Source organism: Copadichromis virginalis, linkage group LG5, assembly GCF_057382275.1.
Source record: "Copadichromis virginalis isolate Kocher_CV1m ecotype Utaka linkage group LG5, C_Virginalis_male_GT1.1, whole genome shotgun sequence".
NCBI classification, from domain to species: Eukaryota; Metazoa; Chordata; class Actinopteri; order Cichliformes; family Cichlidae; genus Copadichromis; species Copadichromis virginalis.
Window position 1 is genome coordinate 34,272,433 of NC_140622.1, and position 20,527 is coordinate 34,292,959.

Consider the following 20,527-nt stretch of genomic DNA (forward strand, 5'->3'; position numbering starts at 1 on the left):
TTATTTATTTATTTATTTATTTATTCATTTATTTTAGACTAACCACATTGCTGTTATTTATATTCACCATTTAATAAAAGCATAATTGTGAAAAAAACAAACATATTGCTACTCATGCTAATGTCATTATGGAGAGAAATTGACTAAATTTATTGTTAATAGTATTCATGAGAGAAAAGAACCAGATAAACTACACAGAACAAGCTCACTCATTTATATGCTTATATTTACCATATTGCTCTTTAGATTTTTACACCTTTTTTCTGAAACTTTAAAATTCTTTCAAATGGAAAAGGGAAAATTACATGATATGCATGTCCATGTTATAAATCAATCAGTTCACTTATAACAGCGTTCAAAAGCCAACTAATAAATATGGCTTCACAACAGTACACCAAGCATACAAACCCATTAAATATGTAGGCCTTTTATTAACTGACAGAGCCCAGATGATTAATTTTAATTAAATTTAATAGAGAAAGCTTAAGTAGCTATCAAATATACTGTCATTGGACTATTGAACCATATAAATGAAGGAAGACTGAGCATAAATATATTGAGAACAGCGGCTTTCACATTGCTTTTTCCCTGAGATACAGTGTGATACAGCATATTGTTGACATTACATGAGAACAATCAATTTGAATCTTCTAAATATGCAAACACATTGCCAAAAGTATCTATAATCTAAATCTTATTTTTCTTTCTACATTCATTTGTAAGTATGGTGCTACGTCTTCTGCTACATAATGCAAATGCCCTCAATTTCAGTTATGGAGAACAGAACCATGCAGGTACAACAGCAGGTGAAATGTTGTTCTGTTTTGGTTTGACAGGTTTATGTTTTTAGATACAACGTTATTTTCTAAGACATGTTTTCCTCTTTTTGGATGGCTGACATTGAAAACAAAGACAAAGCCACAAATCAATGGCAAGTTTTGCAAACTGTTGATGAGTGCAGGCAAGAAAGATTACACGAGCATCTGTTCTGAACTACTGATTTTTGCTGGATGCTAAGGAAACTACATGAGCAAGAAAAAAAGCTCATGTAGTTTGAAACTTGGCCTTCAATTTGGATGGCTGCATCCAAATTGAAGGCCAAGTTTCAAATAATGGGGAATGTCAGAGATAGGCCATAAACTGAGCATCCCAAGAAGACGACACTACAAGACTGTTCCCTTACCATGTCAGCACTTAGGAACTGTGGGCAGTGTTATACAGATTTACAGTGAAGGCTTGAAGGATGATATGGCTTACAGCTCTTTACCCAGAGATACTGGACATAGTGCACACAGCCAGTCTCTGATGTCAAGGGGATGGCAGGAGACCTGCCAGGCCACATATGTTTCTGAATACTATGCCAGCCACTTGGTTATGATGTTCTATGTATGCCCTACCTGCTAGCATCTTGCACCCTGATGTTATGTGCTGGATTAGCTCAGTGGCATCTTTACACCTGGGGTCTTGCCTGGTGTGATGGACACCAGTATCAATGGATCTTGTGCTCAAAGCTTGTTCCTGTGCTGCCATGATTAGTGCCTCTGAGACATCTTTCAGTCCAGCTTTGTCCAGCCACTGGTAGGATTTGTGGATGTCCAGCCACTGGTAGGATTTGTGGATGTCCAGCCACTGGTAGGATTTGTGGATGTCAGCCACTTCCTCTATCTATCCTTCCATGATAGTTCCTCCTCTTGTTCCTCTTTTTTTGGTTTGCTGCTGCTTGAGGTATTCACTGAGCATGCGGTCAGTCGTGGCCTTCTTCCTGATGTACTCGTGGATGTTCGTTGTCTCACCCTGGAATGTGGTATTGACACTCACCAGTCCTCGGCTTCCTTCCTTCCGCTAAGCGTACAGCATCAGGGTGCTGGACTTGGGTGAAACCCTCCATGCATGGTCAGGAGCTTCCTTGTGTTGATGCCAGTGGCTTCTATTTCCTCCTTTGGCCAGGTTATTATCCCAGCAGGGTACCTAATCACAGGCAGGGTGTAGGTGTTGATAGCCTGGATCTTGTTCTTACCGTTCACTTCTCAGGACTTGCCTCACCCTCTGCAGGTACTTGGTGGTTGAAGCTTTCCTAGCGGCCTCTTCATGCTTCCCATTTGCCTGTGGGATCCCCTGGTACTTGTAGTTATCCTCTATGTCTGCAATGTTGCCTTCTGGTAGTTCAATCCCCTCAGTTCTGACTATCTTCCCTCTCTTCGTTATCATCTGACTACACTTCTCCAATTCAAATGTCAATGTCGTTGCTGTATATATCCTGGTGGTCTGGCTCAGTGAATTGATGTCTCGTTCACTATTGGGATACAGCTTGATGTCATCCATGTAAAGGAGGTGGGTGATGATTGCTTCTTTCTGTAGTCAGTATCCGTAGCCAGTATACAAATAAATAAATGACCCATTTTTCACACACTGAAATCTAAGGCAATGCTTGACCATGAATATCTCAAAAAGCATTAAAGATAATAGCTTGAATCTTTACTGTGTTTTCTTACCATCAATGTGAATCTGTAATTTCGGACAAATGTATCAAAAATGTCTAAATATTGGTTATATCAGCACTACTGAAAGTCCCATATTTGAGGATACATAAATCAAAAACTTGAAATTGCAAAAGTCAACTTCTGAATGATATCTTGTTGAATTACACAATATTGTAAAATAAAGCAAGTAAAATACTTTTTAACATGAAATTCTTAGACACAAAAATGAAGAAAATGCAATTTTTCATTCAACTGTCACACTACAAACTACAACTACAAAACAAAAATATTAGTAGTCCTGATAGTACTCTGAACAATTTAGTTCAATATGTGAATGTTTTCTTTTATTTTCAAGATCTGCGTCATTCCATCTCCAATCATGAAACTTTTTTTGCAATGTGAAGTTGTTTTGTGTTTTTTTTTTTTTTTCAAATTTTATCTAATCAGTATTTAGACATTTTTCAATGTATTTGTTCCAAATTAAAGATTCTGATTCAGTCTGATGGTAAGACAGATCAGTAAATATTTCAGGCTTTTATCTTTTATAGTTTATATAGTTTACCAATATTATTTTTTTAGATTTTCATGTTTAAACATTGGCTCAGAGTTCACTGTGCAAAAAAATAATAATTGTGCTACAATTATAATATAAGGATTGTTTTAATATTTTCATTTAATACGCTTGAGAAACTTGAAGTCTAGAACATCGCAAAATGCTGCATTTGAACAAAAGTGGTGTGAAAACCCCCACAAACAATCTAAAGAGCTTTGAAAGAAAAGGATCCGGACTTCTTTAATTTTCTTCAAGACACCTCACCTCTCATTCAAGAAGCTTCTTCAGCTCTAAGAGCAGATGGTGGAGACCCAGATTTTTTTAAGCCCTGTGGGAGTGTCCCCCAAGGGGGGCATGGATCCCCTATTGATCCTCCACCTAATCACACGAGCCAAGGTGTGAAAACGGGTGTGGGTCATAATCAACCAAGGCTTCGGGTGAACCCACTGTGAAACCTAGCCTCACCCTCATGGGATTTCCTGAGGTAAAATGGCCCAGCATGTGAGTGGGTCTGGGAAGGGATTTTAAAACAAAGACAATATAGATATGCTATTTTAAACCACCAATAACATTAGATGTGTTTTTTAAACACTGTTTACTGCAAAAACATTCAGTTTTGGATGTATAAAATAACATCAATTGGAGGTAACAGTGTAGTTCAACTATGTAGAATTGCATTGTTACTGTAAATACAGAAACAATGGAAATAATACAGTCTTAATTCGTGGGAATGATTGCTGTCCTGTGCTCAAGAAAAGTTGCTTTGGAAAGAGCAGTACTTTAATTCCTCAGAGGATTTCCCACCCTTTCAAAGGTGATTCATTAAAAAAGAAAAAGAAGAAATTTTAATGACAGCAGAACAGAAAAGCTGTCCTTATAGGTTAATACACTGCTCAATTAAAAGGAATCACCTTCATCGCAGGAATCCCACCCCCCATTATGGAATGGGTAATGTATTAGAAATGAAAAGATCCTACATAATTTACTGCACTGAAAATGATCAATCTATGGGGGTCTGAAATCAAAGACACCCCAAAAATCCAGATCTGTAGAGGTCTGTGCATCCCTGAAAGGATACAGTATGACTTCCCAGACCATGACTGACACACTCTCAAACAGGTCATGCTGAATGATGTTACAGGCAGCATGTTCTCAACAGCTTCTCCACACCCTTTTATGTCTGTAAACAGTATGAGGTGGACCTGCCAGTTCTGGTATTCTATAGCAAATGCCAGTCGGGCTCCATGGTGCCAGACAGAGAGCACAGGGCCCACCAGAAGGCTCTCGGGGCAAAAGATGAGGAAATAAATCTGTCAGTGGCTTGCACCTTTCCTGTGCAGCAATGTATATAAAGAATATAGTTTGGTATATATTATTGTTTTTCCATGCATATTTGTTATCATTTGGCCCTTTTAGTTCAACCATCCCAGAAGAAAGCTCACCTATAGTCCTCTCAGAGCATTACTACCAAGTCATGTGGCTAATTAAGCCCATTCAAATACTGAAGAATAAATACTAGAGGGTATAAGGCTGTCAGCTGCAAGTATGAAGGATGTAGTGGTCACAGTTGTATTTCCCATTTTTTAAGCAAAGTATAAAGTAATGGGGGTGGCTGAAGACTTTAACACTAGTGTACACACTTGCTTTGTTGAGTATTTCTAAATGATCTGTAACAATGTGTGAAAGAGACAGAATAAAGGAACTGAAACAGGGAGAATGTAAAATGTAAAGTCTTGTAAAAGTGATATGTGTGATCATAACAAGATTCATTTTTAGGTGTGTCATTCACAGTAAATGTCCTGAGGAAGCTTATGTATTTGTCAACAAGAAGTCCCAGTTATGGTCATCTCAGCACAAGGCTTGCAGGCAGCCTTGGCTTTCCGTCTTCCTATCTAGAGGTTGTGATTTATGCCAAAAACAAAAAAAGCAATCCCCTGTCTTGGCAGGCACTGTGTCTGACAACGTGGGAGCTTGTCGCAGAGTCATTGGCATTCCTGTAAGGATTTAATAGCTTGTAGACCAGGAAGGCAACACTCGAATATCAGCCAGGGAAGCAGCACCACTGAACAGGATCACAGGAGTACTGTGGTGAGTTCATCATTCATCTTATATACATCACCAGTCTTAGATGAAGGTGTTAAGTATTAAGACATGGCTCTAGTTTTTAACACTCAGTTCTGGGCCATATTAAATCTTAAAGATAACAGTAAATCCATGTGATAAACTGTGCAAAGTATTTGCCTATAAACACAACTGAGCTGACTTAATAAAAGTTCTTTGTTGTGCACATGAAAGTGGTTTAATTTTCCATCATTCACATTATTTAAGTACAGTGAAGTTGTTTTCTAATTACTCAGCTCCTATGTTTCATTAAATATGCATTTCAAAAGGTTTTTCAAAAATTTTGAAAATGCAACAATAATGCACATCAGTATACAAACGTAACTGCTTACGTGAGTTCAAATAAAATGAACTTTATGTGATTTCCAGATCTTGTATATAATTGTAGCCAGTTGGCAAAAAATCCTTACTACTCATAACTTTGCCCTATGTCCGTGCACGTAGAAAAAATATCACAGCCATACCTAAAACCAAGAACCATCCTTTTGAGAGCATGTTATTTTTTTAAAACTCCTAACTTTAATTTTTCTTCATGAATAGTTACTCTAATCTGCTCTATTAATTTTTCATCCATCAGCTTGTCAATTTATGGCCCCTAAAAGTTTTAAATGAAGATTTAAATAGATAAATGAGCTGCATAAAAATACAAAATAGTTTATGGTGAAATTCTGGAATAATTCAATTTAAGCAAACCTGGCACTCTAAGCTACTGGCATCAGCGTCATCTCCGTAGATAGCCACATGCTTTGTGAACATGCCCCTCACGGTGTCTCCCTTTTAATCATCTTTATGATGCTGTCAGTCTCTGAGTATACTATCCCGTACTGTATTTCATCTCCAGTCAGAGAAGCAGCTGGTGGCATTAACATCGACAAGTTAACATCAGCAAAGGCGATATTATATCCTATAAAAACAACTCACGCACTGGTTGTGTAAGGAGTGTGTTAGAAGCCAAGTACACAAAAAAATAATTTCTAGAGTAAAAAAATAAAAAAAATCTAAATCTCAAAGGCTTTTCTGACCATAAAAAATAACTTTGCAGAACAACCACAATGGGAGCTGAAGTTATGGGCTTAATCTCATCCCATTTATCCTAAGAACACAAGAATACAACAATGTGCTTAGCAATAACCATTTTCTGTTATATTTACTGAATACTTTAAAATAGTTAAAGGCTTTTCACCATTTAGTTGCTGCTATAATCATAAGTAAATGCACCAAAAATTAAAAAGGACTGATTATGAAGGTTATCCGTTTGGTGCCCATAGATAGAAAATGTGGTAATCTATAGTGATTTAATTTGCTAGACTGAAAAAGTTTCACCTCAGTTTGACATTATCCTGTCAAGTGATTTACAAGCATATTAAGATGTGCAAGATGGGATGTTCACAGTTTTATGTGGCATGTGACCTATCATATGACAGTCCAGTTTTCTCATCTTCCAACAGCCATGAAGCGCTGAAACCCTAGAATATCACGTGTATACCGGGATGTGCTAGGTTTGTGCAAATACTATACATGAGAATGAAAGATGTCGCACGCATCTGAAATATAAAGTCAGTGTATCTAATTAATCAGCAACAATGTAGAGCTATACAGACTGAAAAATTATGATGATTAGTCAAGTTACTCAGGCATTCAGAAACAGTTTTTCTTGTTCACACATATGTGAAAGAGCTTTACACAGTTTGGTGGATTTTGACATAACAGCTGCAGACGTCTTACACCCTTCCCTGCTGTTAGATCAATGATTCAGAACATTAGCTCTGTACTGTGTACTGCATTGTGCACTGACACATCAAACAGGTTATTTCATTCAGACATAAAGTTCAACGCAGCCCACAGAACTTTTAACTGGTCCTGGGACACAGGAAATGGGTCGAACTAAAGTGCTCTGGAAACACTGAGTTTTGGGAAACAAATTTTCATCGACTGTGACTCACATCCACTCAAAGCAACTCATTTCATAACACTAGCAACAGGAATTTACAAATTCTGTAAAAATTCCCTCTCCACCAAACTAAAAACTACAGTATATGTAGGTGTGATGATGAAACTGCTAAAGTGTAAGAGGGAACATTTAACATTTGGGAACATTAGCATTTCTCTGTCAAATGATATTTTTTACAGTATATAAAATTAGAGATCCAAGCAATGTTTTCATGTTTAAACCTATAGTCATGTACAGTTTTTCTTTTCCTTTTTTCTCTTATTTTCTTTTCCCTGTCAGACTTTGTTTTGACTGACAGCTTTGACAATCTCAGCATACAATACTAAACAGTATATAATCCCAGATCTCTTCCTGTCATTATAAAATCTATCAAGCTGATGTTTCTCAACATATGGAAACAAAAAAAAAAAGAAAAAAAAAAGAAAAAAAAACCCATAAAAGTAATAAATAAATACATCAGCTTATCATTTATTTCAACCAGAGTGATGGTTATAAAAGGATTTATTGACAGAATTTGTTAGTTTTCGTATCATTTCATACAATCTCATCTTTCTTAAAACCAGCACTGATAAAAATATCTAATTCCTGCAATTATGCATTAATGTTCTAACGAAATATTAACATTTCTGCAAATCCGCTTAAGCCCCAGCAACACTGAATCCATTAAAATTAATGTTCAGTCTATTTTAGTCAAGTGACACTTGTCATTCTAAGTATAGCAATCATGTGGGTAATGAAAGCCATGTAGAGATCCCTGCTGTGAATGGATCTTTAAGATCATAAAAATGTGAATTTGCTAAGCATGTAATCATTTAAACAACACGTCAGCTTGCTGTATCTTAACGACACAAGAAGAAAACTACAAATTAATAATAGTTTGCACAATAATATCATAAAGTGAGGTAAGAAATATGGGCTTTTCCCCTCAGCTATTCTTAAAAAGTTGATTTCCTTACTTTAATTACTCTTGGCATAGGGCAAGAGTTAGACGACATGCAAAAACAGATGTCCATGTTCTGTGTCTTTTGCCGTGTAGTCAGTCTGAATTTGTCACCAGTCACAGTATTTCCCTTAAGAACTCTCATAACAGGTTCTACATTTTTAACCCTTCTTTGTTTTGAATTTGTCCTCAACTAATCAGTCCCCCAGAAAAAAAACAAAAAACTCACAATTTTGTGGTTTCTAAAGAAGAACATTTTCAAACATGGCCAAATTTTCCTGCACATCATGATTTAATGAAAGGTTGGTCACATCTCGCAACGCCTCTCTTAAGCTGTTCGGTGCCAGATAACTTTTGAGTCTCAGTTTCAACTGAATCTTTAAACAATTTCTTTCAATAATACTTAATAATACTCAATAATCCAGTAATACAAAACTAAAAAATGCTCCTGCTATTTTAATAAATTAGTACACTGAAAATATTGTGTTATGTTTCCTAAATAAATTAACTTTTCTCCCCAATTCTTGCTGAATCCATTCAGGAATCAAAAGACCCAAGATGATTAGAAAATCAAAAGCGACAGATGGGACAGCTGCTGGCCAAGGTGAGCACTACATATAACTGTCTACAGCACTACAGAATACTCGACTAGCAAAACACTGTCTGTACAAATTTAAACGAATGATTTTTGCTTTATTATTCTAATTTTAACATCAATCTGCAACATGCAAGTGTTAACCAAATTAAATAAGTACTATGACTCTAGAGAGAAAATTATTAAATTAGGTATATTTGCATAATTCTGAATTTATCTGCTAGTCATGAATGTACATTGTCTATTACATTCCTCCTATTACTAAGACTATACCATACATCAGGCAGACAATATTACAGGTTTAAGCAAGCACACGTTCATTGATAAGCTGTAGCAATATAGAATAGGAAATGTGTGCTGTAACCATTACAGTGCAGATTATATATTGTTACTACTTTTTAAATAGTTATATAGCATAACTATTCATTAAATATTCTGCAGGTCAATTTATTTATTTTGTTTGCTTGCTTGTTTGTTTTTTGGGTCAGTTAAACTTTTAAGTCGAATCCAGTGTTACTACTATGCTGATCCATGCAGTACATTCTTCTTAACATATGCCTTATGAGCTCCTGCTGCAGAGAACTACAGTGGTAAAGAAGGTAAAGAAAGCAACAGAAAAAAAATGTTAGCCATTTATCTACCTACTGCTCATGAAGGCATCAAAAACTCATATGCAATGAATTTCTTGATACGCATGTAATTTGTGTGAATATGTATGTATTACTAAATATCTGTTCTCAGGCTGAATTTTAAATATGGATTCATACAGAAGATGTAAAAGAGGTAAATCTGACTGAAACGCAAACGCTACATTTAGTATATAACTCAGAGTGGTGATAAGGTGAGTAACATTAACATTTTAAAATATCAAGTAATAGAATGTGTTTTCAGCAATGGTTTAAGGGGGCTTGCTTACAAAACAACAGATTTTGACAGTGAATACAATTACGGCTATGATTTTCATCCTTTTCCTTGCTCCAAGTGTCACATGTATTGCCACTGACATTTCATTTTCCAATTCTTGACAGTTGGGATCAAGAAAAAATCTAAGGTCCCAGGAGTGATGATTACACAGTTTATCGAGACGCTGCCAGAGGGAAAGAGCCATCCAGACTTCACCCGCAAGCCAATTGCTTTGACCATCCAAGAGGGTATGTTTCATAGCAAAAAAAATAATAATTTTAAACATTAATATTCAGGGGAAAAACATCCCAAGGAAATATGTGATTCTGCTAAATGGATTAGATCAATTCAATTTGCCCAAAGAAAAAGTCTCTGCCTTTCAAAAGCAAGAAGCCTGTGTCAGTAGAATTGCAAAACCGTGACTAAACATCTGCAGAAGTGACAATGTTACCAAATCTACTCTGCATAACACAAATGATCTTTTTGCCTCTGTAATGTGAATGCATTAACAGGTACTGTTCACCCATTTCAATTTAATATCCATACTAAATGTCACCGTATATATTTGGATCTCTTCACTGTCTCCAGGGAGTGACCTGTCTTTTTCTTTTCTTTTTTTACAGGGAAATTTGCTTTCTTTAAAGCTATTGTCATTGGAGACCCAACACCAACTGTAACATGGAGCAGAAATAACGGAGATGTGTCTGATACTTCCCGGTACCAGAGTAAATACGATTCCCCTTCCAATGAGCATACATTTGAGGCAAGTGATACAGTAAAACTAAAGCAACATGTTCACATAAAGGAGAAGCAGATAATGTAAAGACAATCTAGAAGACAAAGATATTTGATTACATCAAAGGTAAATAATATTTGTTACAAAAAGTACAGTTATACAAATTTCAATAATAACCACATTATTGACTTCCACACCACGAATTGTGATAAATTAGATCAAAATGAAATTTAACACATTTGGTTGTTAATTGTAAATTGTAAAGGGGCAGCACGGTGGCACGGTGGTTAGCACTGTTGCCGCACAGCAAGAAGGTCCTGAGTTCAATTCCACCATCAGGCCGGGGTCTTTCTGTGTGGAGTTTGCATGTTCTCACCGTGTTTGCGTGGGTTCTCTCCGGGTACTCCGGCTTCCTCCCACCGTCCAAAGACATGCAGCTTGTGGGGATAGGTTAATTGGATAATCCAAATTGCCACTAGGTGTGAATGTGCGAGTGAATGTGAGTGTGAATGGTTGTCTGTCCCTGTGTGTTGGCCCTGCGACAGACTGGCGACCTGTCCAGGGTGTACCCCGCCTTTCGCCCTATGACAGCTGGGATAGGCTCCAGCGCCCCCCGCGACCCTGAAAAGGATAAGCGGAAGCGAATGGATGGATGGTTGTTAATTATCTAGGTCCATTACACTCAGTATATCTTTTACTGTCCAGATGCCAAATGTTGCCCCAGATCAAGCAGATACCTACAAATGCTTCGCCACAAATGAATATGGACAAGCCATGGTCACAGTTGTTTTAAATGTGATTGAAGGTAAGGTTATGAAGGTATAGATATGGAGATAGTGTGATGAAAGCAATCATAGAGTTATTAAATCTGCACGTATTTGAGTCTGCATGCAGATTCTGCCAAATTTGATACTTTGTTACTTCTCCGCTTAAGGCTATTTCTGTCATTTCACTTTTTCCTACATAGTTGATAATGTATTATCCTTTTTTTACTTTCTAGTGGGTTTTAAAAAAAACAAAGCCCAAAAGCAAGCAGCTGATGCAATAGAAGGGGATTTTAAGACTGTTCTAAAAAGGAAAAGGTAGGATTGAGGTAGTGTACTGATCACCATGCGTCATATATAGATTTACAAATTGTTTGCTATATCCATTTCCAGCAAGGTTCATCCCAAATCTGAGCAACCTGAGAAAAAAGAGGGAGAAATGGATCCAAAATTTTGGGAGCTTTTACTTAGCGCTGACAAGAAAGATTATGAGAGAATCTGTGCAGAGTTTGGGGTAACTGACTATCGTTGGATGCTCAAGAAATTAAACGAAATGAAGAAAGAAAGGGAGGAAGAACAAGCACAGGTCAGTGATTCGGTTCATGATTTTTTTTTTACTTCCTTTATGAGGCTTGATGTTGACTATACAAGCTTAAATTTGTTTATAAGTTTATTCTTGAAAAAATAAATAAAGCTATTTAGTTGCAAAAAAAATGTCTGTTTGCTTTCCTTTTATTACTTCCTCTGTTTTTGTCCCAGTTCGTCAAAAGCCTCTCTAATCTGAGACCTATTCAGGTCAATGCAGATGGCACTGCATCCTTTGAGATAGACATGGACCTCATTGAACAAAGCAGCTCTATATTCCTGTACAAGGTAAGTTATAGAATGAAGTCGTAACGCTACTAAACCATAATAGTAGAAAACAATGAATAGAGTCATTATCTAGGACCACCCCAAAATACCACAGCCATAATATGACCAGTGCTTGCAAAGATACATCAAGATAATTAGATGATATATACCAGATAACAACCTTTGAATTAATTTTTTATGTTTAAACATTAGATATGCAGCTTTGTTTTTGTTTTTGGTTTTTTTGGGGGTTTTTTTTATGCAGCTTTGTTAATGAGTTTTTACTTTTTTTTTGATGAAATCCTGTTATAATGTTATCAATATTTAATCAAATAAGACTTTTTTGTTTTGTTATTGTCTTGCAGCTACATTGTGCTATGCAAGTACAAAAACATATGAAAATAACAATCTATGTATATACACACACTCCACAGGATGGTAAAATGATCCCTTACACAAAAGAACTGGGTGATAAGCTCAAGCACAGCCTTAAGAAAATTGGAAAAAAGTACATTTTCAGCATGAGAGACCTAATGCCAGAGGATGCCGGGCTGTACCAGTTGGATGTCGAGGATGTCAATATGTTTTCCACTGATTTTAAAAGTAAGCATTTTTACAATTGCACATGACACAACAAAATGAAGGATGTTGAAATAAATTCATGTATAATGTAGTATAATAAACAAATGTCTTATTTTTTAGTCCCCATGGTGGATTTCTTGGTGAAGATTCAGGAAGTAAAGGCAAAAGAGAGAGAAGATGCCATATTTGAGTGTGTCTTGTCAAACCCCTTTGCCAAGATTTTGTGGTTTGGCAAAAATATGCCACTGGAACAGGGAGATAAATATGACATTGAGGTTTCAGAAGACAAGCTCATTCACAGGCTGCTGGTTAAAGACTGCATGGTGGCAGATAAAGGAATTTATTGTGCCTGTGCAGGGATAAAATCTTGCAGTGCTTGGCTTGTCATTGAAGGTATATCATCTCCCACCAAAAGGCTATTTTATAATATATGATATAATTAACTGACAATATTTTTTGAAAGATTAGATTAATTTAATCTATTATTGAGTTCATGACATAAAATACATTTTTTTAAGTGCACACTGTCACAAATCTAATTGTCTTTCCCAATTCAGCTGATAAAGATGCACAAAAGGGTAAAAAGACAGCAAGGAAAACAACAAGGGCAGGGGGATCTGGGCAGGATTTACAGAAAATTGCCAAAGAGCAACAAGCAAAACTAGAAAAGGAGAAAGAGGAAAGAAAAGAGCAAATGAAAGCTTCTGAAGAGGCTGCACCTCCACCTGCTGCACCCACTGACACTCCAGTTGTGGCTGGATCTGCAGCTTCCAAACCAAGTAAGAATGCCCAGAAGTGGTTTTAAATGAACATTAACCACATTAACCAAGAGAGAAAATGTCATTTTAGATAAGTGTGATGCACCTTTTCATATGAATATTATGTTGTTTATGTGGTTAGTCAACTTTTGTTATTATGTGGGTAATTATAATGTGTTAATCTATCAACCTCTGACTTGTTTTTTTTATGGTTGATGAGGAGTGGTAAATGAACCAACAATGACAGGTTCACATCCACCAGTTGTGGAGGCAACAACCACTGGTAAGATCCTAAAATTACTTTGAGACCTAAAGTCCTTCTTACGTCTAACTATTTAAAAGTATTATTTATGTAAACATTTGCCAAAATATAAATATAAAACTGCTAGTGAGGTCACAGTAATATTTTGGCTGAACTTCATAATGTAATCAGTTCATTATGTAACTACCTCTTCAAGGATAGATTTTAGCTGACTTTACCTTTTTTTGATGTTGTAAAATCATTATTTTTATTATGACAAAATAAAAGTACTGAAACTGAGTTGCAAGTCATTGAAATTATCAACAAACACAGAATAATAATAATAGCATTGTCATACTGTCTCTGATCGCACATAGGTGAAACATCAAAACGAGAAGCTGCCACAGACAAGTTTAAATCACTTATTGTTGTTATTGCCATCAGGCCACTCACCTGAAGAAACCAGTGGTAGTGAAATGCTAAATCAACCACTTGCATATGCAGGCATGCCAGATATTTAAAACTGAAAAAGCACTACAGTACTAACAATATAGAAAGACTAATAAAATATCTATATAGTAGCTTACATGACTTTAACAGAAGTGTAAAAAATAACACATTAACATCAATGTATGTTTTATTCGAAACCCTGCTTACTTTTTTAATGCAGATAGATTTTAATTAGACGGAATATCAACCAAAAATCCAGAGGGGGAAAAAAAAACCACACAAAAAAAACAAAAAACCAAAAGGAATGACATAAAAGTTATAAACTGATTTTCATGTCATTGAGCGAAATAATATTTGGTCCCTTACAACTCAATCAGTGAATCAATAAAACCTGCTAAAGGCTAGAATGTGCCATGAGACCATCAATAAGAAGCTTGGTAAGAATGTGACAACTGTTGGTGCAATTATTAGGAAATGGAAGAAAAATGGCCTCCAATCGCCCTCGGTCTGGAACTCATTGAGTGAAATAAGTATTTGATAAAACAAAAAAAAACTTAGAACTTGGTGGAGGAACCCTTGTTGACAAGTACACTGGTCATATATTTCTTATAGTTTCTGTTGCACTTTTTCAAGTTTTTCAGTACCGCTTGCTGATTATTTAGCATTAGTGTTTGCAGACAGTTACTATAAACAATAGGAAACCGTAGGAATCTTTTAGCAACCAAAGTATTTCCAAAAAGGTATCTGGTACAGCAGCCCTTTTGTGAGTGATTTCATCTAGCAGCAACTATTCACAAGCTGGTCAGGGAATACACATTTTCCCTAACAACTGGTGGTTACCAGGGGTTCACTGGTGATTTTCAGTCTGTGTTATACAGACTTATACAGACTCAGACCTAAAGTGGATTTTAAGTTGGGAGTCTATAGGGACTTTCTTGTCTTTAGAGCCAGTAACTGCAGCCATCCCCAGATGTGGCCACTTGTTTGTTTCACAAACTTGTTAAACTATTGAAGAATTACAGAAAAACCTTCCAAAACATCTAGAAAGTTCTCACCTTTATTTGATCAGCTATTTACTGAAATTAATAAAAACGAAACGTTTAAATATTGTATGTTTTCTGTTTTTATTCAATATGCATGCAGTTTTAAAGACAAAGCTTCATCACAAAGAATGTCAAGAGGATTCTAAATGCATTTATGTTTCCTAGAGCCTGGAATTACCTCTGGACTTTCTAATATTTATGCCCTTCGAGGAAAATCAGCTGAATTGCAAGTGAAGATGAACATTGACAGTGATGGCACCTGGTTCAAAGATGGAAAGCAGGTAAAGCCAATGAATAAGTATTATTAAATCTATATTTTTCAATTTTAGATAGCATTTGGAATAAGTCAGTATTATGAAAAACAAGAAAACTCTACCTACAGTATGTTTCTATCATTAACTAATTTTATATAACAAATTGTGTTAACAAAATTGCCATATCAGGTACTTTCCCTTTGCTTTTTTAATTTCCTTTTTAGTTAAACTCAGGTGCTGGGATCACCATAACCAAAGATGGAAATTCTCATGAGCTAAGAATTAAAAGCTGCAGTGATGACAGCTCTGGAATTTATCAGTTTACATCAGGGGAACACAGCACACAAGGGAAGGTTACAGTTGGAGGTATAATATACTTTCTCTCGCTGTTACATTTCTATTAAATGGCAAAACAGTCACAGATCTTTAAAATGGACTTGTGCTTTGTGTTTCATAGATGTACCTGAGTTTGATCCAGATGACCTTCACAAGTTCTCTAAACCTGTGATAGTAAGAGTGGGACAAAATGCTGCTTTCAAGATGCCCTTTCCTCCTCAGGAGTCTTTGGAGGTCAACTGGTTCAAGGATGGCACTGAGCTGAAAGATGGAGGAGGAGTTAAGATTGTGAGGGAGCGCAATCACAGCCGCCTGTTGTTCAGAGACTGCCTGCGGATAGACACAGGGGAAATAAAGATCCAGCTGAAAAACCCATTTGGAGCCATAGAGGCCACATCTAAGCTTATTGTGCTTGGTATGGAAACAAAGATAAATATATGTGAAAATGAGATTTTCTAAAGGGTAAATCAATAAACTTTCTAATATTTGTTAACTCCCATACTTATGTTTAAAATTTAACATGATACCTAGATCGACCCGGTCCACCAGAGGGTCCAGTGAAGACTGTTGAAACTACCTCATCAATAATTGAGATTAAATGGAACCCTCCCAAAGACGACGGCGGCTCTGCTGTAACCAACTACATTATAGAACGGCAGCAGACAGGACAGAGTCTGTGGACAAAACTTGGAGATGTCTCAGCGGACAAGACCTCCTTCAGGGACAGGAATGTGACACATGGAAAGAAATACAACTATCGCATCTATGCAGAAAACCCTGAGGGTATTAGTGATGCCCTGGAGACAGCTGAAAGCATAATGGCTGGCATAATGAGTGAGTGTAGAAAAATGAAGTCGTGTTTAGTGTTTCTCGGCAAATCCAAATGAAAATGCTTTCATGTAGCTTTTGTGATTGCGTTAAATACTTTATCACTGCAGCTACTATAGCAGTCTAACATTTTATCATTGCTGGAATTTATGCTCTCTTTAAGAGAAACTGCTTGCAAATGTCTTTGATTAATTTAAGTATGTCCTAATTATTAATGATGAGAGTATTTAATTAATTAGACTTCTCACTATTTTATAGTACTCGCCGGCCCTCCTGGTGCTCCTAAAGTGGTAAGTGCCTCAAAAACCTGTATCAACTTGACCTGGACCCCTCCAGAGGATGATAAAGGAGTGCCGATCATTGGGTACCAAGTAGAGAAACAGAAGAAGGACACAAATCAGTGGATTCCCCTAAATGCAGTTAATGAACCTATTGAAGGTTTGTAAAACAAAAATAATTTCTACTCCTAAAGAACAATTAGCACCTTTCATTAAAGAAAATTGACTCTTTTATCTTGATATTAATCATATTTTTCCAGACATAAAGTACGCAGTCAAAGATATCACTGAGGGTTCAGAGTACGAGTTCAGGGTTACAGCAATCAATGAGTCAGGACCTGGAGATCCAAGCCCTCCATCTGCGATGGTGTGTGCAAAGAATCCCAACAGTAAGTCTTGACATGCTTCAGTGTGAATATAAATGATTACCTTAGTTATCCAGAGCAGTGATTTTTTTTTCCTGCATTAATTTGAATGTTTTATGTGTTTTATATCCAGTGAGACCTTGTTTTAAGGATCCAGAGGACTTCATTGTTGTCAGAGCAGGAAATTCTGCTCGTATCAAAATTTGCTTTGAGGTATGAATGAACCCAAAATCAGGTTTCCAAGTATTTTTTCATCCCTTAATAACTCTTAAATCTGTCATGCCAGTATTTTCTGCATTTACTTCCCTTGTCATATTTTTTGAGTTGTAAGTTCACCACAGCATGACAAGGGAGGATTTGCCTCACATTTAAGGTAATTTATCTGATATTGATATCTTCAGGCTGAACCTCCACCTCAGATCACTTGGCTGAAGGATGACGAGAAAACATCTGCGTGGATTAATATCATAAATACAGAGGGAACATCTCAGCTTGTTATTCCCAATTCAAAGCGCTCGGATTCAGCCATCTACACTATTAAAGCCAAAAACTCTGTGGGTGAGGCTTCATTTGACATTGACCTTAGAGTCACAGGTAAGGACATAGATATCAGCCTATGATTAATGTAAAACAGGTTGTATCGCTACTAGTTTCTGAACTTTGTGAAATATATAATAGACTATATTGTTATTCAATTTGCCAAACTGAACCAGAGTATTAGCAAAATAATTATCCCACTTTCTGTAACTTATTCTGTTTTTTGCTAGATGAACCCAAGGTTCCAGGGCCTGTGGAACTAGAGCAAACAGTACATGGAAAGCTAGTGATATCATGGGCTCCCTCACCAGACCAGGAGCTTGATGACCGCCTGTACTACATGGTTTCTCAACATGACTCCCTCAACAGAGTTTGGAAAACTATAGCAGACCGTCTATTCACTAACACATACACAGCTAGCAACATCCTTCCTGGGACAGAGTATCATTTTCGAATCTATGCCAAGAATGATATGGGACTGTCCGATCCATCTCCGTCACCTACATGGGGCACCAACATCAATAAAGGTGGGTTAGTTATTTTTAATTATGCCATAACGGTGAACTAAACTATAGGGTGCATTAGTTTGATAATTTAGGTGCTTTCCAGTGACCATAACAGCTAATTTGTCAGAAAACAAACATTTTCATGAAATACATTTTGTGTCATTTAAAATCTATTGTCATCACTGAAGACACACCCTACATTAATAATAATAATGTAAGAGGTACCATAATTTGAACAATCAAGAACAATCAAACTGTTAGAATGATTCTGAGGTTTTCCTCGTGTATTTAAAACCTGCCTGGCTAACCCAGGCCAACATATTATATTATATGTTGGCCTGGGTATTATATTATATCATCCACTTAACACACTGTTTGCTGCTACAACTACACATGTTTCTTTTCCAACTATTTATTTATAAGTGACTTATGTATGTATGTATATATATGTATATATTGTACTATTCTTAGTTAGCGTATTGTCTGTCTTGTCTTAATGTTGGTTTAAAATGGAGCACTGTAACAAAAAATAATTTCCCCCAGGGATCAATAAAGTATTCTGATTCTGATTGATTGAAGACTGCAAGTTAAAAGTGGACAATACACTGTATTAAGAACTAAAAGTACAGTATATACATTTTTAAAACAGAAATCATCTCATCATTCTCTTTATTGCTATGTCTTTGTTAATGATTGCATTATTCTGATTTGTTTGTGTGATGTGTTTTGTCAGTTTTCTTAAAAGAATGGGATACATTTTATTAAATATGCCAATGTATACTTATGCTTCCTGAGCCTAATAGATAAAGGAGTTTAATTTAATTAAATAAATTTTTCTAAACTTAAAAAAAAAGTCCTGCATCTTTAAAAAGAAAACAAAATAAAACTTAAGCAAAACATATGTTCACCTGGTGGGACAAGAGAGAACAATACCTACCATGCACTTTAAAACAATTAGCCAACAGTTGCGCTCCTGCTCAGAAACTACCTTACCTCATTCCCTGCCAACCTCAAAAGCACACATCAGGCAGACTGGGCAGAGTCATCACAGTTATGATGTTGTCCTTTCTCAAATTTAGCACACAATATAAAGGCTTTGTTTAGCTGCATCATGTGTGGAACGCCATACTATGACAACTTCTTCAGCGTCACTGAAGAAGTTGTCTCCAGATGATTCTCCAGATGATTATTATTATTCTTACATTCGCTCACTCTGACATTTCCCAGACAAACAGGCACAGACTGCATTAGGGAGCTGACAGGATATGTATTCTCACATTGAGCTCTACCACATATCAAGAAAAGTTCAGGGTTGCACTGGATATGTAAAACTGTTATAATGCTGCTATTTGAAATGTGATTAGTACGAAGGAATTTTGCAAATATTCTTGGACCTTTATTGACATTATTAAAATCTGACTTTAAATACTAACTTTGAACGCTCCTTCTCTTTAAGTTCCAGTAACTTCAAATGGAATTATTTCCACAGAGGTCTCCTTTGAGAGACCTCCATCTATCTTGGTCCCTCTGAAAGTCCACACACCACCTAAAGGTTACCAACTCTTTATGACATGTGCCGTTAGAGGATATCCCGCCCCAACTGTATCCTGGTACCTGAATGACATCTGCATCAACTCAGACAATAATTACTACATCACCAACTCTTTTGGTGTCTGCTCCCTGTATATTCTCCGAGTTCGGCCAAAGGACAGTGGGGAATATAAGGTAGTCGCAGTTAACTCTTTTGGCAAGGCAGAGTGTTCCGCTAAAATTTTTGTCAGAGGTAAGCTTTATTTAAGATTATTATTATATTTTTGTAGTTTGTGATGAAGGGTTTATTCTTATAATTGTTTTGCTTTTTTTCCTGAACAGATTAATTGGCAACAAACCTTTGTGGAGCTTTTCTTCTTACTGAGATCCTGTGGAAAATACAGAAATAAAATGAATTTTTTGGTTTGCTATATAACAGAAATAGTATACTTTCAATACAAAGTGTGGGAAGAAAAAAAAAGAGCTTTAATGCAAACTCATTTGATGTGTCTGAAGTGCAATATCTACAATTGTTACCCTGTCACTGGTAATAATAACTATTAAAATGAGTGAAGTGGCAATCTTCAGTATAAAAACATCTGTCAAATTGTAACCGCAATAAATCAACAAACTGATGTGTACTCAGTGTTCTGCCTTCTCACTTATTCTTGTTTTATTGAGAACTTTTTCTATTTTTCACTGATACAAAGCATTGCATGGGTTTCAAGCACCACATGGCTCCAATTTATGAGCCCATGACAACATGCACATCACAGTTCTACATCAAGCACCTATGATCCAAGTGTGCATTTTATTTCATTCCCACATATCCATTTCCTTTACATACTTATTCATGTAGATCTAAATAAAAAGACATCGATTTGCATTTTATCTAGTGTTGTAAAGCTACTATGAAAGAAGTCC

At 36.3% G+C, this 20,527-nt stretch overlaps 1 protein-coding gene across 2 annotated transcripts; it reads left to right on the forward strand.

Moving 5' to 3' along the window:
• The first annotated feature begins 9,633 nt into the window (after window positions 1-9,633).
• igfn1.4 (immunoglobulin like and fibronectin type III domain containing 1, tandem duplicate 4) lies at window positions 9,634-20,244 on the forward strand. Of its 2 annotated transcripts, XM_085457471.1 has the most exons (22): window positions 9,634-9,791; window positions 10,167-10,306; window positions 10,985-11,084; window positions 11,280-11,361; window positions 11,437-11,629; window positions 11,803-11,916; window positions 12,330-12,498; window positions 12,598-12,870; window positions 13,035-13,256; window positions 13,456-13,518; window positions 13,854-13,881; window positions 15,133-15,250; window positions 15,448-15,589; window positions 15,681-15,974; window positions 16,091-16,393; window positions 16,646-16,825; window positions 16,926-17,054; window positions 17,164-17,243; window positions 17,432-17,624; window positions 17,798-18,094; window positions 19,530-19,856; window positions 19,946-20,244. In XM_085457471.1, the coding sequence occupies exons 1-22, from the start codon at window positions 9,704-9,706 to the stop codon at window positions 19,948-19,950; spliced, it is 3,540 nt and encodes a 1,179-aa protein (XP_085313597.1). In that variant the 5' UTR covers window positions 9,634-9,703; the 3' UTR covers window positions 19,951-20,244. The 2 variants fall into 2 exon arrangements, with proteins under 2 accessions (XP_085313597.1, XP_085313598.1); XM_085457472.1 differs by lacking the exon at window positions 13,854-13,881 and having other exon boundaries at window positions 15,135-15,250.
• The last annotated feature ends 283 nt before the right edge of the window (window positions 20,245-20,527 follow it).